Below are 19,990 nucleotides of genomic sequence, written 5' to 3' on the forward strand. Positions count from 1 at the left end.
TAAAAGTTATGGTAACTGCAGCACAGCACAGGAGGAATTGACTAATTTTTCCAGTACCTAAGTTCTGAACAAAAGACATGCATCTGAATCTACCTAGCATCAAGTTTTTGTATATAACTAAGTGAAGTGAAGAAGGGATATATTTTGTATATAACTAAGTGAAGTGCCTCTGTCTGGGCCAAACTTTACCCAATGCTCTTATGAAATGCCTTGGCCAAACCTGTTTGACTGTGAGATTGCACGTACAATGGAGTATGCTTTGCATAAGAAAATCAACAGCTTTTTTGTTACTCTGCTTTCGCTCAGGAATGGCACATCTTTATTTAAAGAACTTTTAGTCAATCTTCAAGATGTCTTCACGTGTCCCAAAAGTGCTTTTCCAAAACTTCTGAAGAAACTTCTTGGATGAGAACTGAAACATTTTCAAGGAAGAAAAACAAGAAAGTCCAGTTGCCTTTTGGAAAAGCACCTCTGGGATAACCATTACCTGAATGACTGAGAATCTCCATAGACACAATGTCTGCTACCTATTAATACATGTCACCTATTGTAACTTTTCTCTTTTATTGTATCCCTCCTCTTCTGGCAGCACCCAGATTAAGAGCCAGGGAGAGAGGCCAAGGCACTCCGTTCTGTACAGGGCAGTGAGTGAAATGTGTTAAGACTATAAGCGGGACATATTCCATATCATCCAGATTTTTGTAACACACAAACATTCGCTCAAAGCATTCTAATTACATTTTGCAAAGTCTGCATAGTGTTTAAATGATACAAAATTGTATACTTTCGCTAAGTTTACCCAACCCATTCTGTATTAGCAAATCCTGTACTAAATCACAGAAAATCTATTTCAGTACCTTCTTTGGCTTTTGAGATTTCAGCAAGCATTGTCCAAGCCACAATCTGTGTCCAGTATGATATTCTGCTCTTTTACTGCCTCTTACACAATTACAGTTCTTGCACACAGCAGCGGCATAAAACACTACCAATTGCATCAATACTTTCCAAGTTCATGTGCCTATTTCCAGCTCAATTCCATTTTCAAGCTTTTTTTCATATCCTTTTTTAAGGAAAAATATATTTTCTTCTCTTTCACAGACAAACTCCATTTAAAATAAAACACAACCTAGAACATTTACAAGATAAATAACTTTTTCAGTCTTTACCAATCCAAAACACAGCACCATGAATGAGTTTATGTGGCAGACCTGGTCAGATCCCCATTTCTCTCTCATCTGTCCTTGGACGGTTGATTTGAGTCCAGCTGTGTTATTGAAGGAAAGGTGAAGTGGCTTCAGTTCTGGGTATAATTTGGAGAGGGTCACGTGGCGGGGGGAGGGGTGGTCTATAGCATTTGAAGGCATCACTATGAAGTGGTTGCTTCTTGAAGAAAGCAGTGGATTTCTTGGAAGGAAGGCCGAGCTTTGGTATCTCGTCTCCAACAGTTGAGCATTAGCTTATATACAGGATCAGGGCAAAATGGAGGCTGTGGAAGGTAAGTCTGAAAGGGGAGAGGGAGAGAAAAGTGAATATTGAAGGAAGGCAGAGCAATTCCTTCTTAAAAAACATTAAAACCTCTTCTGTTCATATTCTGTTCATTTAAGGGATGTTAGTTGCATATGTGATTCATAGTAGATGATCTCATTTATTTTGTGATGGTGATTTATTTAGCACATTTGCATCTCATCCTTTCTCCACAGAGTTCAGTTAGTTTGTAAGATGCTACCTCTCTCTATTCTTAAAACAAGAGAGTGAAATAAACTTGTGTTAAAAGTGATTTTATCAACACATTGCCCAGCAATATTTTTTTTTTCTGAGTTAAATACTGGTCTGCTCTGTGGAATCAAGCTTGGGCAAGACACTGTTTCTTGAAAGCAAGAATGCATAATGTTACTATCTACCCAACCTGAGCCAACACAGAAGGAAACTTCCACTGCTCAATCTCTACCGTTAGACATCAAAAGTAGTGTGTTTGACTTGCACTAGCACAAGTGGTGCTCTCTGGTTTTCCTATTGTGCCTCATTACATTGCAGGCAAACACATTCAGTCCACCTCCCATTGTCACTGCTTTGCGTGGCCCCTTTTTTAAAACACATTTTTAAAAACTGGACTTTTGTTGTTATTAACTCTTCAATGAAAGGTGGTCATTTCTCCTTTCTTTTTAACCTTGGGGATTTGACAAGAGTTGTGCTAGTTTTTCCTTCTAGCCCAGGTGACAGGAAGAATGGTAAAATTGGTGGATTTTTCCCTTTTTTTAACCAGTCAGTGAATGCAGCATACAAAATGTGTCAAAATAACATGAGTAAAAAAGTATGCCTACTCAAGCAAATAAAGTGAACATAATTTATCCATAGCTAGATACTGAACTGCATATTAAAACACAGGAGGTCCTCACTTAATGCCAACTCACTCAGCACCCAGGTCACCATTACAACCTTGCAGCATCCTCCGGTTACATGGTCACCATTTGCGACCTTCACTGCTACCTCCAACAAGAAAAGCCTGTGGGGAAATTGGCATGAGGATGCAAATGGTGACCATGAGATGTTGTGCTTAACAACATCACACAATTCCTTAACAACAGTAATTGTAAAGAACTAGAACTGCTGTTGCTAAATGGGGTGATCATGTGACATCAGGCTTCATCAGACCACATCACTTAGCAATTGAAATTCTGGTCCCAATTACCGCTGTTAAGTAAGGGTTACCTGTATAGTGTCCCCAAAGATCAAATGATGTTTCCATTTTCTGAGTCTGCAAAAATATATCTATCTAAAATATTCATATATTTTCATACCTGTCGTCCCTGATTTCTGAAAAATTCTCCGGTGTTCTCAATTACTTGTTCATCAGATAGTTGAGAATATGGTTGCTCTCGGCAAAATGTGAAGGTTTCCCAGAGTGTAACACCAAAAGCCCACACGTCACTTGCAGTTGTGAATTTTCCCTGGTTGGAGGAACAGAGGGGAGAAAATCAAAAACACATAGCTAATCAGAGATTCATGGTTTCCATAAGAATTAAGCAGCTCCAAGGATTTTCTATTCCAATGTTTCTGGAAATTGGAATAGATCTATTCATCTTTCAATCCCCATCTGGAACAGGGAGGAAGGAACAGGGAGGGAGGAAAGAAGAACAAAGAATGGGGGAGGGGAAGAAGGAAGGAAGGAAAAATTTCTGACATTCACTGCCCCTTTCCCACAAGGAAACTTAATGGGAAGTTGAAAGTCACTCCCACTGATTTTTTTTTAAATGCCTGTGATCGTTTTGTTTCTAGGTCAGGAAATCTCTTTGAAATGGTGGCCCAACAAGTCATGGGTTGTCTAGTCCATGATTAAATGTGCATTAGGATAAGAGTGAAAATGCTACTTTAATACTGGCACAGATAAATATGGTCTAAAGATATCTCAAGCATGTGCTGGTGATGAGATAAAGGCAATATCATGAGATCACAGCAGAATAAAAAGATGCTTAGCGTGATTACATGAAAGTAGGGGTAGGCCCTGTTGTCAGATTTGTCGGCAGTTATTTCATGGCTATCGCTAAAAGCTCCACTAATCTCTAGTCATAATAGCAAGTACAACATGCTCACCAAAAGAATGCTTTCCCAGGACATCCAGCGAATAGGGAGCACTGCCCGGCCCTGGATCCTGTAGTAGTCCCCACTATAGAGGTTGCGGCTCATGCCAAAGTCTGCTATCTTGATAGTGTAATTCTTCCCCACCAGACAGTTGCGTGTAGCCAAGTCTCGATGAACAAAATTCAGGGAGGAAAGATACTTCATGCCGGAAGCAATCTGGATAGCTATTAATTTCAGGTTGGCATAACTGAATGACAGAAGAAAAAGAAACAGAAATAGGTCCTTTAGTAATTGTCAGCAGTCTTAAAGAGCAAGCATGCCCTGTACACCATCAGTTACCCAGGACAAAAGAGTAGGATTTCCACTCAGAATGTTTGTCAAATCTTCTACAGATTAAAGTAGATGATACATAAATTATTCTGTTGAAGTTCCACTCGTTTGTTTGTAAATAAATTGCAGTCCAATCAAGATCAGAACCATCACAACTGGGGAAGAAAGAATCATTCCCACCAGGCCCTTTATATAGCCCTACAATCAGGATTGCCTTAAAAAAACGTTCATGGACACACAGGTAGTCCTTGACTTATTAGTACAAGTGATCCCAAAATTTATGTTGCTAAAAGAGACATTTGTTAATTGAATTTTGCCCCATTTTACGATCTTTCTTGCACAGTTCTTAAGTGAATCACTGCAGTTGTTAAGTTAGCAACGGTTATTAAGTGAATCCAGCTTCCCTATTGGCTTTGCTTTTCAGAAGGCCACAAAAGGTGATCACATGACTCCAGGACACTGCAACAGTCTTGAACCAGTTGCCAACCATCCAAATGACCATGGTGATGCTAGTTGTAAGTATGACAAATAGTAGTAAGTCAGTTTTTCAGTGCCTTTGAAATTTCAAATGGTCACTAAGTTAATAGCTGTAAGTCGAGGACTACCTGTCGTTTAAAAAAAATAGAAATCTCTCATGGCTAGGGATGAAATTTTAATACAACAAGAAATTTAAGGAAGCTTGAGGTTCCTTAGGCCTGAGGATTCCCAGACAGATCAGGCACTATGTATTTAACAACGAAGTGAATTAAAACTTGAGTAGAACAGCATGGTACACAATTAACATATTGTCTAGTTTAATTCTGGGTGTTATGTTTCCACCATACTTAACAGTGCAACTTTTCTTTTGAAGGACAAGCAGCCATCTGGATGGGGATTTGCAATCAAACAATAAGGAATAATCTATCAAAGCTGACTTACTTTCATCATTGCCTGCATCAACTTCTAGCTCATAGTTTGCCAAACAGAAATGGGAGGCGGGTTAGTAAATTCCTAGGCAGGGGGGAAGGCTAAGGAATGCATGAGAGCCTTCTGCTGCTGGACAGGAGATGCTCACCAAGGCCAAGTTCCTGGAGCGATCAGCCGGCTCAGAATGTTTTCCCAATACAAAGGTACAAGTGTAACTGGTGGACAATGAACTGTGGGTGGCCTAGGGGTGAAATGGGAGTTTTACCTATGTGGGATTTCACAGGAAAACCTCAGAGCTGACTTGGCTTCTGCCGTGCCTAAATGGATCTTTCAGTAGTTTTACTCTTGGTAGTTCCTACGTGCCAGGAATTTCTTTTTTTGGATGTGACAAATGGAACAGCTGATACAATCTTCCTTTCCTCTGGCTATTAGCAGAGGTCAAATAAGAAGAGAGTGAAGAAATTTATAAAAGCATCCCCAAGTCAGAATCTTCTAATGTGTTGTATCTCCATTGTCAAAATGTAGATGTAAGCTTAATTATACAGAAAATTCATGACGCATGGAGTCATATGCTAAGGCCACTGAAAGTTGTGGAAAGGAAAAGTCTTCTCCTCTTCCCAAAGCCAAGGAAAAATAAGTAGTAGAGATAATTACAACATCTTTGGCTCTAACTAAAGCCTCAAAAAACCCTGCAACACTCTTATCATAAATACATATTCCCAAGCTAAGATAGGTTTTCAACTGAAAAGTGGAATAGGCCTAGCTCACAAGAAAAACTGTACAGGGTAGAATTGAGGAAGTCCTTATTTTCTACCTGACAGGAGGAGTGGAACTCTCTGATAAGTTTTGGGGTTCCTGACGAGACAGAAACTGGTTGAGATCACCATTTTCCATGTACTCAGTAATCATGCAGAGAGGGTCATCAGTGATGCACACAGCCAGCAACCGGATTATATTGGGGTCCTTCAGTTTGGACATAATCTTAATTTCTTTGAGGAAGTCATTCCTGCCAGAAACAAAGTCATGCAAAGGTGAAATTAGTGAACTATGTTGTTTTCAAGAAAATTTGCTAGTATGGGGTAGAAGCCAATAACCTCCTATAAATATACAGTGGAATCTCCTGTCATGAGTTAAATCTGTTCCAGGACTTCGGTCACAACCCAATTTGGTCATGACCGGAAGCAAGATTGACTGCGAATGCATGGACAAAAACAAAACAAAACAATGACATGGAAGGGAAAATCGTCATGGCTGTGTTTGGTCGCCAACTGAAGATGTGTTCGCAACCAGATGCAAAAATTTTCCAAAATTTTTGGTTGTCATCCGATTTGGTCATGGATAGAGGTGTTCACAACCTGAGGTTCCACTGTATGTGAAATGTTTGAACATTCAAAAGCATTATGTACGAGCTATGTGTATTATTTTAATACATGACATTAATTTCCTGGGTCAGTTTACCAACAATTTATTCTTTAACTGGTAACAAGCTATCACAAATCCCTTTGACTTCCCTCTTTGCCAAGGGTGTAGCAAGAAGCAAAAAAATCAAACAGCATCTGAAACCCCAACATGAATATTAATTAACAAAGGGCACAATGCACCAAGGCGGCTTCCAACACAAGTTCCTCTGAAATGAATGGAAGTGGCAAAACCTTTGCAATTCATCATTTCTTTTATTAGGCTATACATTATATTTGCCTTAATTGATAATAAAATCACAGGAACAGGGGGAATGGAAAATAATGTTCCCCTCAACCTCTTAAAATTATTGTACCTTTGGTAAGTAACACTAGAAAATTAGTTGGAGATAGTGATGTGGACCCTTATTTTTCTTACATGCATAGAACTCTACTGTATATTCCCATGTAATGGCTGAGTGTACAGTACAGAAATAAGCATTTTAACCACTAGAAGCTTATACTGTGTCCTGTCTTTGATCTAGGAAACCTGGGTAGAGTGATGCTCTTTCTCATGTTCAATACACTTTAACCTTGGGATAGTCTCATCTTTGGCAAGATTAGATACTTCAAGAAAAATAAGATAAAGGTATCATTGCCCTTGGCAAAATCAAACCGGCAGCCCACTTGCCATCAATGTTTTGAAGTTCCCTGACAAACAGAAGGGTTACAGGTTCTTTCTTATTCTCTTCCCTGCATTTCAGAATGTTATAACCTTATTTTATCCCCAAGGGAATTGGAATAAAGCCTTAAATACTCATACTTGTGGGGTTACTACATTATTTTTGGAGAAATGCAATCTGAAGGGTCAGTTTTGAACATTTTGTTCAATTTTGCCATGAACTAATAAAACATTTTTAACATGAAGACTTAGAAATGTCTCCTGTACCAGTTTACTGTATTTGAAATGTGATCCATTGTTTCCTTACAGACTTTTCATTATGTGATTCAATAACATCTAATGATATCTAGTCAGGTAATGAAATATCTCTGAGGAAATAGCCACAGTCACAGGAGACTTAGGACTTCTCCATTCAACCCTGAGAACTGCAGCTGTACTCAGCCTCTTCTGTTTGTTCCAAGCACCTGGCATTCTTGTTGGCATCAGCTCTCAGCATTTTCACAGCCAGTAGGACAGGCTGGGTGACATTACCATCCAGAACAGAATCCTGATCCACAAACCTCTCCATTCCTTCCACTTCACAGAGGTGAACCTAGAGAAAAAGCAATGGGCATAAGTGGTTTGATAGGTCACTCTTGTTTACATAGACAGAAGGTCTCGATTTTAAGAAAAAGGCCCATAAGATCTCATTTCCTATTCTCTGTGAAGACTAGGAATGCATCCAAAATACAATTAATTTCAGGGTCAAATATCCTTGGGAAAGTTAAGATAATCTGTTTTTCATTCCAATGTGTTTACTCTTTTATAAGAAGCCTCACAGACAAAACAATTATTATCTTCAAGGATGTTAAACAGAAAAGGGCAACTTGACCGCCTAGAAAAATCTGATTGGTGCCCACTCTAAATCTGAGAGATTAATGATTAATCCTTGACTTTTTTGAGCAACATAAGTGATACTGTGCAGGGCCGTCTTAACAGCATTATGGGCCCTGGGCAAAGCAGTGTACTGGGACCCCTACGACAACTACTCATAAAAATGTAAAAATGGTCGATAAAATTAAAGATTTATTTTATTGGCACTTCCAACAAAATCGGTGTTGAAACATTAAAAACATGCTGTGCAGCAACAACTAATCAGCATGACAAACATTTGAACAATACACAAGGCTTGAAAAACACAATAATACTCAGTAAGCCATACAGTTGCTGTACTTTTATGATACAAGGTGCATTGAAGGGTTAACATACACAGATTAGTATGGAGCCCCTATGCTTGTGGAGTCCATGGGCAAGTGCCCATCAGGCTCATGCATTAAGACAGCCCTGATACTTTGGTTATCTTAATACAGACTAACTGCAATATTAAATAATATTCTCCCTTAAAATCGAAGAAACCACAGCAGGTATATCTGGTTCAAAATTCAAATCAAAACTTTATCTTTAAATTGTTTAATAGCTGCTGGTTGCCATTTGATCATCCACTTAATCAGGGACTTAGGGCACTTTTTGGAAAATACTAGGATTCTTTTTTAGAGCAATTATAAAGCCAAAGAGCCAGCACTATATGAAAATGTCTCTGTGGTCATGTGGCTGGCATGACTAATTGCCGAAGGTGCACGGAACACTGTTACCTTCCCACCAAAGTGATCCCTATTTTTCTACTTGCATTTTTACATGCTTTCGAACTGCTAGGTTGGCAGAAGCTGGGATGAGTAACGGGAGCACACTCAGTTGTGCGGTGCTAGGGATTTGAACCGCCAAACTGCTGACCTTTCTGATCAACAAGCTCAGCGCCTTAGCCACTGAGCCACCATGTCCTAGATGTTTCCTATGACAATACAAATATAAACTTTCAAAGCATTTATGCAGGCCTACTTGGGTTACGGAAACAGTAGCCATCAGCATAGAGAAGAAAGAGAAGATGGGTAAGAGATGAAGAAAGAAATTCTGGTTTATTGTTGGTTTACATCAACAATATCATTACTGTATAGATTAAACCAGAGTCTTCAAACTTGGCAACTTTAGGACTTCTGGACTTCAGCTCCCAGAATTCTGGCTGGAGAATTCAGGGAGTTGAAGTCCACATGTCTTAAAGTTGCCAAGTTTGGGGACCCTTGGATTAAACAATAGTGGAGCAAGACTACAACTTTATTTTACACCTTTTAGGATAAGGATTGGTTGAGTTACGACTCTACAAGTAATGTTTTGATTTCCTACAGAATCTCACACATGCCATCAAGGCCAACTTAGCTTTATAAAAGATATCTTTGGGAAGATGAAATATGTCTCACTAGGTGGTATAGTGTTGTACATTGATCCATAGTTGAATTTCCCTCCCTGTTCTGGGCTAAAATGTCTCAGAAAAAATCCAACCCAGAAGTTTATAGTAGAAAAACTGATGTATATAAGTCATTCATTACAGAAAAGAGACTAATAGGGTGGTAGCTGTCAGGAGGATTTGACCCCCTTGATCGGATTAAGCCATTCTTTGGGAATGTAGGAGTTATTTGTGGCAGAAAAAAGGGGGGACTGTTAGAGATGCTCACAAAGCAGGATTAAATTTTTAAAAATCTGGTACAATTATGTCTTTGCTAGGGACTTTGTTATTATTCAGGGGAAATTTTTTTAACTTCTGAGTTCAGACTAAAGGCCCTTTGGAAAGGGATTATCAGGTGGCAGAACATAAGAATCAGCATATAGCGATGTATCAAATAGGCCATTGGAAGTTTCTGTCCCAAGATTGAGGCAAGATTAAATTGTTAATAGCTGGGCTAAATTTTGCTGACAATCAGGAAATGAAATGCCAAAACAGGCAGGCATCTTTATTTGTTACAGCTGTTGGAGCTTAGCCCAGTTCTTTAATTTTGTTTCTCCTCCCATAGAAGGTTCTTGTGACTCTTGTTTAGAGTATAAAATGTTTTGAGGGAAGAAAGATCACTAGGTTGAATCATTCTTATATGCAAGTATTACTAGAGCTTTCACTGGGTTTTAGTTGCTGATTGAATTAGAAGGAGAAGGAAGTTTATTTTATCTAAGAGCTAAACTAATAATTTATTTATTTATTTATTTTATTTATTTGATTTGTCAATTGTTTACAAGATAATAAGTATAAGTGTATACATAGTTATGAATACATGAAATGGGTACATATAAGAAAAATAAAAGAAAAAATAAAAGAAACAATTTGTTGCAATACAGTAATTTTATAAGCATTGCTAGCTACACTTTTTCAAATTATAGGTTTAGCAGGGCTACAAAGCATTGAGCAACAATCACAGATGGCTTATTACACAATACTAGACAAAAGTAACTGTTGGAGGAAAGGAAAGTAAGTGCTGTAAAGACTGGCACTGTTCAGGTGAGTTAATAGTGAGGGATCCTGCCAGGAGATAGTGGTTGCTTTCTAGATTGAAAGACAAAGAGATATGTTTATGATGGGGGCAAAATCGTATAATCTAAAATGAGACTTCTTCTAATCTCAAAAATTAGTTCATTGTCTGGGTCACCAGGAATTGATCCATTGAGTATTTTCAAATCTTTTTGGTATCTAGAATCTTGTTAAGTAAGTTTTGCTCTATTTTATGACTTTTGTTGCCACATTTTTTTTGACAAATTTTATTCAGTTTTTCACATTAAAAACAAAAATCTCTTTTTAGTGGACAACATATTTCCGGGTCATCACCTTTACATACAAATTTGACAGCAATTATACATTCATATATGCATACTTAATTCTATTATTACCTTTTCCATTCCAAACTTTCAGTAAGGAAAGAAACAAACACATTAATTCTAGCCTCTTTCATTAATCTCAATTGAAACATCTTTTTGTTTCATTTCAATTATTTCAAATATAATCCTTTAATATTTATTTTAAAAATAAAGATAAACAATATGTGTTTGCCTAATAATGATAATGATAATAAAAAAGTTACCTATGTCTCTCCTTGCTTTTAATAGTCTATGTTAACTTATTAATTTAGTTGGTTCTTTAGTCTGTCATATTCCCTTTCCATTACACATTCTTTTTATAAATTCTATTAATACAAATTTTAACACTAAAAATAAAACAAGCATAGGTTCCCCCCCCTTTTACTGCTTTGAGTGTGACACCTGTATGATTAAAATATACCTTTATTCCCTCATCTTGATTCCCAATAAACCATTATTTTTAAGAAGTTACAATAATAATCATCTTTTCATTTGGATTCCGCAGCATATTTCCCCCCTTGATTTTTAATAAAAGTTATCAGTATCTATATTACCCTATTTTCTAAATATTTTAAATTGCAGAAATATTCTTATTACCCTTGTCACCCTGCAGAATCCCCTTTTTAATTCATCAACCATTATCTCTGAAAAAAAAACAATTTCTTTGTAACATTTTACTATTTCTGTATTTCTTTATTTCATGCACCTGTTTCTTAATGCTTCTCCTCCCCCTCTTTTCCCCATATCTTTTCTCATTCCAGTTTATATTCCCCTCTTTCTTAATATCTTCCTTTCCCCTTTTCTGCTGCGTCTTTCTGCCTTTCCCAACTTCACAGGTATTCCCTTTGATTGCCTTCTTAAATCTCAACTTTTTAACCTTCCTTCTTTCCCCACTTCTTTGTAGTGTTTTTTGTGTTAATTGTCTATTTAAAATGTCTTCTCCTTGAGTCGACTCCTCCTCTGAAGCTCTTTCTTCTTGTTCTTCAATTGTCATTTCCATTTTTTCTAACACAGAGCAAAGTGATTTGCCTCTTTCCTGTCGTAATTCTCTCATATTTTTAAGTTCCATTTTTAATTCCCGAAGAGATATCATCATTACATACTCTTATATTTTATGATCGTTAAAGTCCAAAAAAACCCACCACTTTTACTTTCCTTCTTTCTTCTTTCAATTTTCTAAAGTTCTTAGTTATTCCAGCCGAGGGTCTATACCAAAAACATCAACCAATCCCACAGCCAGTCTTTCCTTGCTTTTTCCTTTATTCTGGTTCTGCTTTCATTTTCTAAGATTCTTACTTTGTTTCAACATTTCTTTAATGTTATATCCACACAAGTTCATTCAGAAACAGGATGCTTTCCCTTTTGTTTGAGCTCAAGTTTTTGTCATGGCACTCTCCATTATACAAAGTCTTCACCTTTCCCCCCTATTTTTTTATTTAGGGTTTTTCGAACCTCAGTATTCCAGCACAGTCCACTCTCCAAATTTGTAAACTTTATTATTATTATTTTTTGACAATCTTAAGTCCAGCTTTATTTTATGCCTGTTTATTCCCAAAATATTTTAGTCCAATTTAGTTAAATCTTTAGTTCCAGCTTCTTCCTTTCCCGGTTCGAAGCCCCGCTTAGCTGTCAAAAATATTTTCTTATTTTTTTTCCTGTCCCTTTGTAATTTCGCTGCTCACTTTTCTTTTCTTAAAAATTCCATGTTACCTTAATCCCGGGGTACTTTTGTTTAGTTGTATTGCCCAGTTGTCCCGGTTCAGATGTTATCCACCTCTTTCTTCCCTCCTGCACAAATCTTAATCCAGCTGAGTCCTCCTCTTTGGGGTGGCCATTTTAAACTACCACTGCAGTCGTCTTTGGGGGAAAAAAGACCAAGCTCAGGGGGGGAGATACGGCTCCCCTCAACCTGGCTTGCAGCTTCCCCTTACTCCGCCGCCCCTCCAAGGCAGCTTCAACCCCTAATCGTAATGATCGGGGCTCTCCAACAAAAGAGCATGGACCATAGCTGCAGAGTCGCTATCTACGGTCCGTCAGCGAGGAGGCTCCACCTTCTTCCCCCCCTGTTGCCACATTTGTTAAGTGAATGACTACAGTTGTCTAATTAGTAAGATGGTTGTTAAGTGAATCTGATTTCCCCATTGACTTTGCTTGTCAGAAGGTTGTAAAAGGGGATACACACAGCTCCAGGATACTGCAACCATCATAAATATGAGTCAGTTGTCAAGCATCCAGATGTAAATCATGTGACCATGGGGATGCTGCAACCGTCATAAGTGTGAAAAATGGTCATACGTTACTTTTATTCAGTGCTGTTGTAATTTCAAATGGTCACTAAGTGAACTGTGTAAGTCAAGGACTACCTGTATACAATGATTGAAAACAAAGAAATAATGAATTGCTATAGCATAAACTTTATATCAATTTTATTATTTATTTCCACCCAGATTTTGAAGATAAATCTACCGTAAAGAACCAATGGAGAAAGTTCTCACCTCCCCAAACTGTCCTTCTCCCAATTTCTCCTTGAAAGTCAACAGCTTCCTAGGGAACTCAGCCACAGCCACCTCTTTGCCATAGAGTAAGTCCATGGTGATTGCAGGGACAGAATAGGTGTTGCTGCCTGTGACTCCCTGCAAGTTCACAATATCTGCTTCTGCATAATGGGGAACCCCTTCAGCTCCGTTTGGTTGAGTTGGCTTGGTGATCCCACTGCAGCCTAAGAGGAGAGAAGATTAGAGACAAGACAATATCAGTGAAGAAGATCCTGAGCTTTGATGGCTGGTAACTCAGAATAACAGAATAACAGAGTTGGAAGGGACCTTGGAGGTCTTCTAGTCCAATCCCCCCACTTGAGCAGGAGACCCTATACCATTCGAGACAAGTCGCTGTCCAATCTCTTCTTAAAAGCCTCCAATGATGGAGCACCCACAACTTCTGAAGGCAAGCTGTTCCACTGGTTAATTGTTCTCCCTGTTAGGAGAACAGTAAGAACAATTAACAGTGAGAACAGGAGAACACTGGAGAGACAGCCTGCCTGATGCTGCAGAACACAAAGGACTGCCAAAAGAAGAAACTCCAAGTAAGCTATGGAGAAAAATAAACATAAATCAGACTAAGAGCTGAGGTGGAGCAGTGGCTAGAATGCAGTATTGCAGTATTGTTCGATTCTCATTGGCTAAAAGATTGACTTGGCCTTCCATCCTTCTGAGGCCAGTAAATTGAGGAGCCAGATTGTTTGGGGCATAAAGCTGACTCTGTAAACTGCTGTAAAGCCCTGTGAAGCAATATAAAATTCTAAGTGCTAACTATGAGCTATAGTTAAGACATAGGGCTGAACTGATTATAAATTATTCAACAAGTAAAGCTGAATTTGATAACTAGCTTTAACTGCACAAATTAATGTTTTTTTTCTTAATTCATGTCATTTATATTGGTTTTCTTAATGAGTGGATATGGAATTATACATGGATATGAATATCGTATGTTTTAATCAACCATTCCATTTAATTGGATAGCTCAGAACCATCTAGACTAGAGCAGGACTGTCAAACTCCTAGCCCACTGGCCAGATGGATCACATGCTGGTCACGTCCATGCCTGGTTTAGCAAAGGGGGAGAAAGTCCCGATATGTCATGTGATGCCGCCATGACTGTGAGTTGGACACCCCTGGTCTAGAGATTGGATATCTGAAGAATTTCTTTTTTCCCTGTTAGCATTCTTACTTGAGGCACTTCTATGCACCTTCACATTATCTGTTATAAGATAGAAATGACCCAGGACAGGGCTTTTTAGTTGTTCATATCGCTCTTCTATCACAATCCACTTTTGCTACCATGTATTCAACTTTATTGATAGTGAATCTTTTTCAAAGAATTAGAAACAGGTATGGGAGATGCTTTTCCAAAACAAAAAACAAAAAACCCCAACCCCAAAACCTTGGAATGTTTTTTATTTTTCCTCCAGAAATTCAGCAATGTTTGCACATATGAAAAGGCTAAAAACAGTTTTAAAATAAAATAAAAGTAACTCTAAAAAACTTTATTTTTAAGAAAGTAAATTCTACACACGAAACCATATTCTATGTTTAATTCCCGCTCCCCCCTTCCATGGCTCCAGGGCTACTTCTGCAACTCTAGACTCACTTGCATCGTATCAAGCACACCCTGACGGCTGTACCTCCCCACCCCACATCCCCCGTTGTCCTGTGACATTGTCTTCATCTTGTCCCCAGTTCATGAGTGAGACAGCCCTAAGTGATCTTCAGTTCTACTAGGGTTAAAGTATTGCTAATCCCTTAAGCTGATAGCATCCAAAACCAGCAGTAAATATATCACCCAGTACATCAGAGGACAAGGCAGATGAGCAGATGTCAGAGACACATAAAGAAATATGTCTTTTTGTCCCTGGTCAATCTTGTCTGCCATCATTTGACTATTGCCTTCCTAAAAAGTGAGACACAGCAGTGCTTAGCTTGTGGCCATCCAGATTTGCACAAGAGTGATAGAACTGCATTTTTTTAGCAGTGATTCTCCTTGTGGGGGTTTGATAACTCTGCTCTAGCTGCATGCTTGATTTCTTTCCACAGCTTTCATTGATTCATTAGTCTTATCACGGCAAATTTAAATGGTGGTCTATCAGAACTGTGCCATAGCATAGGCCACTCAACCAGCAGTATTTGATTTGTAAGGTTAGAAACACCAGTTTAGCACAAAACTAAAGTAGTGGAATCCTTCCCAGTGCCTTTGAACAAAATATATAGGAATCCGGAAGCCAGCATGTGTTACCTATGGACAGGAAAAAACATAAGGAAGGCAAGAGAATAAAATAAAAGTGCTGATTTGTTACTCATCTCTTCCTCATTTTCATATTTTTAAAAAAACATCATTTGTCTCAGAGTATAACAGAATGGACTGCAAAGAGATGAAACAGCCTAGAATAAATATAAAAAGAAACTTCCAGTCCAGCCTCATCAGTGCTGTGATTAGCACATGTTTCTCTCCATCTGGTGACAGATAGAAAAGGGATAAGCAACCCACAAGATTCAATGTAATGCTTATGTAATGCTGCACGTGTATAATCACAACAGCTTCTCTTATGGCCAACTCAGAACAGAAAATGGCAATGGGATAAGAATCTAGAATGGGCTCTATAATTTCAGGGATAGTGAAGGATAAGTGGATAGTATTGTGTCAGTTGGGAGCAACAGCCATCAAGTCATTTAATCTCATAATATCTAGCCTAAATTAGTGGTGATATTCTACCAGTTCAGCCCGGTTCAGCCCAGTTCGGCCAAGCCGGTAGCAGCAATGAGCAGCTGCCTGCTTGAGCTCCCATACTCACCTTTATCCTCTGCTTTTGAAGTGCAGCTGCTTTGTGCGGCACAGCAGAGTGCCATGCGGCAGCTGCTGAAGTGACTGGGAGAGTGCAGGCTTGCAGGAGGTGAATTGGAACAAATACGCAAAGTGCGTATTTGGTGGCTGTGCGCATGCAAAGTGTGTGCATGCATGCAAAGCACGCCCACCAAGCCATGCCCACTGAACTGGTGGTAAAACTTTTTGAATCCCAGCACTGGCCTAAATAATCAAGGAACTTTCACTAACCTGACCTTGCATATTATTTACATAGATAAAATATAGTATTTCTCTATTGCAGCTGAGAATTTCACATTTGACCTCAAGAAAAATTGCTGATTTTTTTTTAATTTATCACATTTGTGATCAGTTTGATCTGAGAGCAACATGGATGACATTATCCCAGTGTATCTTTTCCACAATCCATACAGATGTTTACATAGAGTAGGGGTCCCTAACCCCTGGGTCGTGGACCAGTACCAGTCTGCAGCCCTTTGGGAACCTGGCCACACAAGTAGTGGGTGAATGCGCAAATCTTTAATTGCACATGCATAGGATCAAGGCGGCATGTTGAAACCAGCTCCTCCCCCCCACCAATGCCACTGCCACCATCACTGCTCTGTGGAACTAGAAAGTTTGGGGTCACTGACATACAGCAACAATTATCAATTTACCAAATTTTGTTCACAGTTCTATTCTCGAGAGCCAAATTACTGTATATGATATAGCATAAAGGAATAAGGCAGCTATTGTTAACAGCCTTCCCTCATGTCACTGAATTTACCTCATCAACTGGCAAACACAGATAATTGAAATTAAACCACACTTTCTTATTCTAGATTTTTGTAGTAGATGTGGGAATTGTTCATAGTCTCTTTACACCTATTGACAATCTGACCTGCCTCGTCTTCCCCTGGGATGAATTCAGGAAGCTTGCGGATCAATCGTGATGGCTCTTGATAGTCAACTCCAAGGGGGAATATGCGGTCATAAGTGGAGTTAGTTTCTTGTTCACTGGATGGAGTGGAGCTGCTGTGGCGAAACATATTGGATTCGCTAGGTAGAGAGAGACTCACAGTCATTTCATCATCCAGCATCCGGCGAGAGGCCTAGAAATCAAAAGAAAATGCATGTGATGCTCATATTCACTATAAGTTGATAATGACAGAGTATATTATAGAGCAGATTCTAACATAAGGTGGCATCTCTGTTATGTAATATATATGTAAAACAACTTAGAAGCTTTCCATTGTACAGAGTTTTTTAATGGAACAGGTTTCATATTTGCGCACCCTTCTGTTCACATGTGTAGGATACATACAAATAGAAATTATGATGTAAAAGACAAAAAAATTACTTCAGTGATTACAATTAATTTTAGATGATATATTTAATATGTGTGTGTGTATATATGTATATGTATGTGTGTGTGTATATATGTGTGTGTGTGTGTGTGTATTATACACATATATATACATACATACATACATACATACATACATACATACATACATCTATTCTAAAAATACGAGTTCCAGGTATACTTGTAAGAAAAGAAACAGACATCTTGTGATCTCTGGAACTAAAATTATATTTATTATATTTACTAAGCTTTTGTTAGCCTCTGCTGACGTTGGCAGAGTTTTAAACCACTATTACAGAGATCTAGGCCTTTATATATCATTAATCAATTTAGCCCTTGCACACGTAATAGGCAGGGGTGGGACTCAAATTTTTTAACAACCGGTTCTGTGGGCATGGCTTAGTTGGTGGGCATGGCTTGGTGGTCATGTTATTGACTGGACATGGCCAATTCAATATCACTCACATTGAGGCACGCATCTCCTTGCCTGGCCTCTCATGACCGTGGGGATGCTGCAACAGTTGTAAGTGTGAAAAATGGTCATCAGTCACTTTTTTCAGTACCATTGTAACTTTGAATGGTCACTCCACACAAGCAAAGTACCAGCAAAGGAGGGGGAAAAAAATCCAGCGAAGTTCCCGAGACAGGAAATCTAGTCCTGCCAAGAATGTAATAAGGGTTAACAGAGAGGCAGTTTCTGTAAGCAACACCGAATATTTACTTCCTGCCTTCCTTACAGGATTAGGTCAGTAATTTCTTCTAACAACCGGTTCTCCAAACTGCTTAGAATGTTAACAACCAGTTCTACCGAATAGGTGCGAACTGGTAGAATCCCATCCCTGGTAATAGGCCCTTCAAACTGCCTCCCACCTGTAATTAACTCTGTTGTTTTTGCTTCAGTCATGTTGGTTTCCAGCTTGGATTGCTTATCTCTATGATGTGATGTTAACCTGTCAACTATTGCAATTTGTTGCTTTGCCCGTGCAGGCCAATCACAAGGTCACGGGCAAAGCAACAAATTGCAATAGCTGACAGGTTAACATCACGTCATAGAGATAAGCAATCCAAGCTGGGAACCAACATGACTGAAGCAAAAACAACAGAGTTAATTACAGGTGGAAGGTGGTTGGAATGGCCTATTACCGGGGGTGGGTTTCTACTGGTTCTGTCCACCTCTGTAGAACCGATAGCTCTGAAGAGCAGCAGACATAGAACCGGTTCTATGTCTGCTGATGTTTTTGCCCACCCACCCACCTGGGCTCTTACCTGACCTTTATTTCCTGATTTTTTCAATTTCAGCTGCTGTTCGAGGCACAGCTGCAGTTTAAAAAGCAGGAAAAAAGGGCTTTTTCAAAGGCTGCTTCTCTGCACGCAGCATACGGATGACGATTTACAGGCACACGCTGGCAGCGTGCAGGGAAGCACATCGTAAATCATCGAACCTCGTAAATCACCGAACTGATAGTTAACCCTGTCGTATCCCACCCCTGCCTATTACGCATGCAAGGGATAAATTGATTAATGATATATAAAGGCTTAGATCTCTGTAATGGTAGTTTAATACTCTGACAATGTCAGCAGAGGCTGACAAAAGCTTAGTAAGTATAATAAATATAATAGTTCTGGAGATCATGGATCACAGAATTGCATCATTCTTTTTGTGCAATATTTTATCCACATACTTATCAATTTATGTAGATAGAACGGAACAGGGAAGGGCAGAATCAAAAATAACTTAATAGCACACAGTCACTCAAAGTCACAATTATATCAAGATTCTTTGGGTGCATGAGGAACTTATGTGTACATAAAAAGTATGTACGAGCATGTACATGCTTGCACATAGACACACACTTCCCAATTTGTATTAATGACCTTTAGACCAAAAGTTAATGTCGTTAGCCAATTTCAATAATATTAATACGTATTGAGTTCTAGCCATTAAACCAGACATTAACCTCATTTATGATATGGACATACCTAGCATCTGCCTGTAATCTTACCTTTTCTAACATCTTCTGCCAAAACTGCCTCCACAGAATGATTACAATGATAGCCACAAGGATAAAGATGATGGCCACTAAACAGCCAATTAAGATGCGAGTGTTGCTGTCATCTACTTTGAGAGTAGGATCTGTAGAAGAGACAAGGATAATTGTGTAGCATACATTTTAGTTGAAATGATAAAAACAAAGACAGGATAGCCAACTAGCTGCCAGTCCTTGTGGGATTCCATTCCTTTCTTCCTCCAAATTATCATTAGTTGTTTACCTATTTTGAAGCAAGTCTTTCTGTCATAAGAATATTGCAATTTCTCATCAGTCATTGATAACATTTCCCTTTCATGGGAGGTGGGTGACTATAGAATTATACAGTTTATATTATAAATTAAATAAATAATAGTAATAGCACTTAGATTTATATACTGCTTCACAGTGCTTTACAGCCCTCTCTAAGCAGTTTACAGAGTCAGCATATTGTCCCTAACAATCTGGGTCCTCATTTTACCGACCTTGGAAGGCTGGAAGGTTGAGTCAACCTTGAGCCTGGTGAGATTCAAACTGCCAAACTGCTGGCAACCGGAAATCAGCAAATTTAGCATGCAATATGGCATTCTAACTGCTGTGTCACCGCCACCACATAATAATAATATATAATAAATCATTT

The 19,990-nt window shown here is 38.7% G+C and overlaps 1 protein-coding gene across 1 annotated transcript in view; it reads right to left on the minus strand.

The window, feature by feature from the left end:
- Positions 1–261: 261 nt before the first annotated feature.
- Positions 262–19,990, minus strand: part of DDR2 (discoidin domain receptor tyrosine kinase 2) — a 77,529-nt gene continuing 57,800 nt past the window's right edge. Inside the window, exons 10-17 of the mRNA XM_087930493.1 lie at positions 19,327–19,457; positions 16,859–17,069; positions 13,101–13,324; positions 7,359–7,486; positions 5,630–5,821; positions 3,592–3,826; positions 2,799–2,948; positions 262–1,501 (exon numbers count right to left, since the gene is read on the minus strand). Of these exons, the coding sequence (XP_087786619.1) occupies positions 1,367–1,501; positions 2,799–2,948; positions 3,592–3,826; positions 5,630–5,821; positions 7,359–7,486; positions 13,101–13,324; positions 16,859–17,069; positions 19,327–19,457 (1,406 nt within the window). The 3' untranslated portion in view covers positions 262–1,366. The remainder of the gene's footprint in view (positions 1,502–2,798; positions 2,949–3,591; positions 3,827–5,629; positions 5,822–7,358; positions 7,487–13,100; positions 13,325–16,858; positions 17,070–19,326; positions 19,458–19,990) is intronic.

The sequence above is a fragment of the Pseudonaja textilis genome, chromosome 3, assembly GCF_049901715.1.
Source record: "Pseudonaja textilis isolate UNSWEBS1 chromosome 3, rPseTex1.2, whole genome shotgun sequence".
In the NCBI taxonomy this organism is placed as follows: Eukaryota; Metazoa; Chordata; class Lepidosauria; order Squamata; family Elapidae; genus Pseudonaja; species Pseudonaja textilis.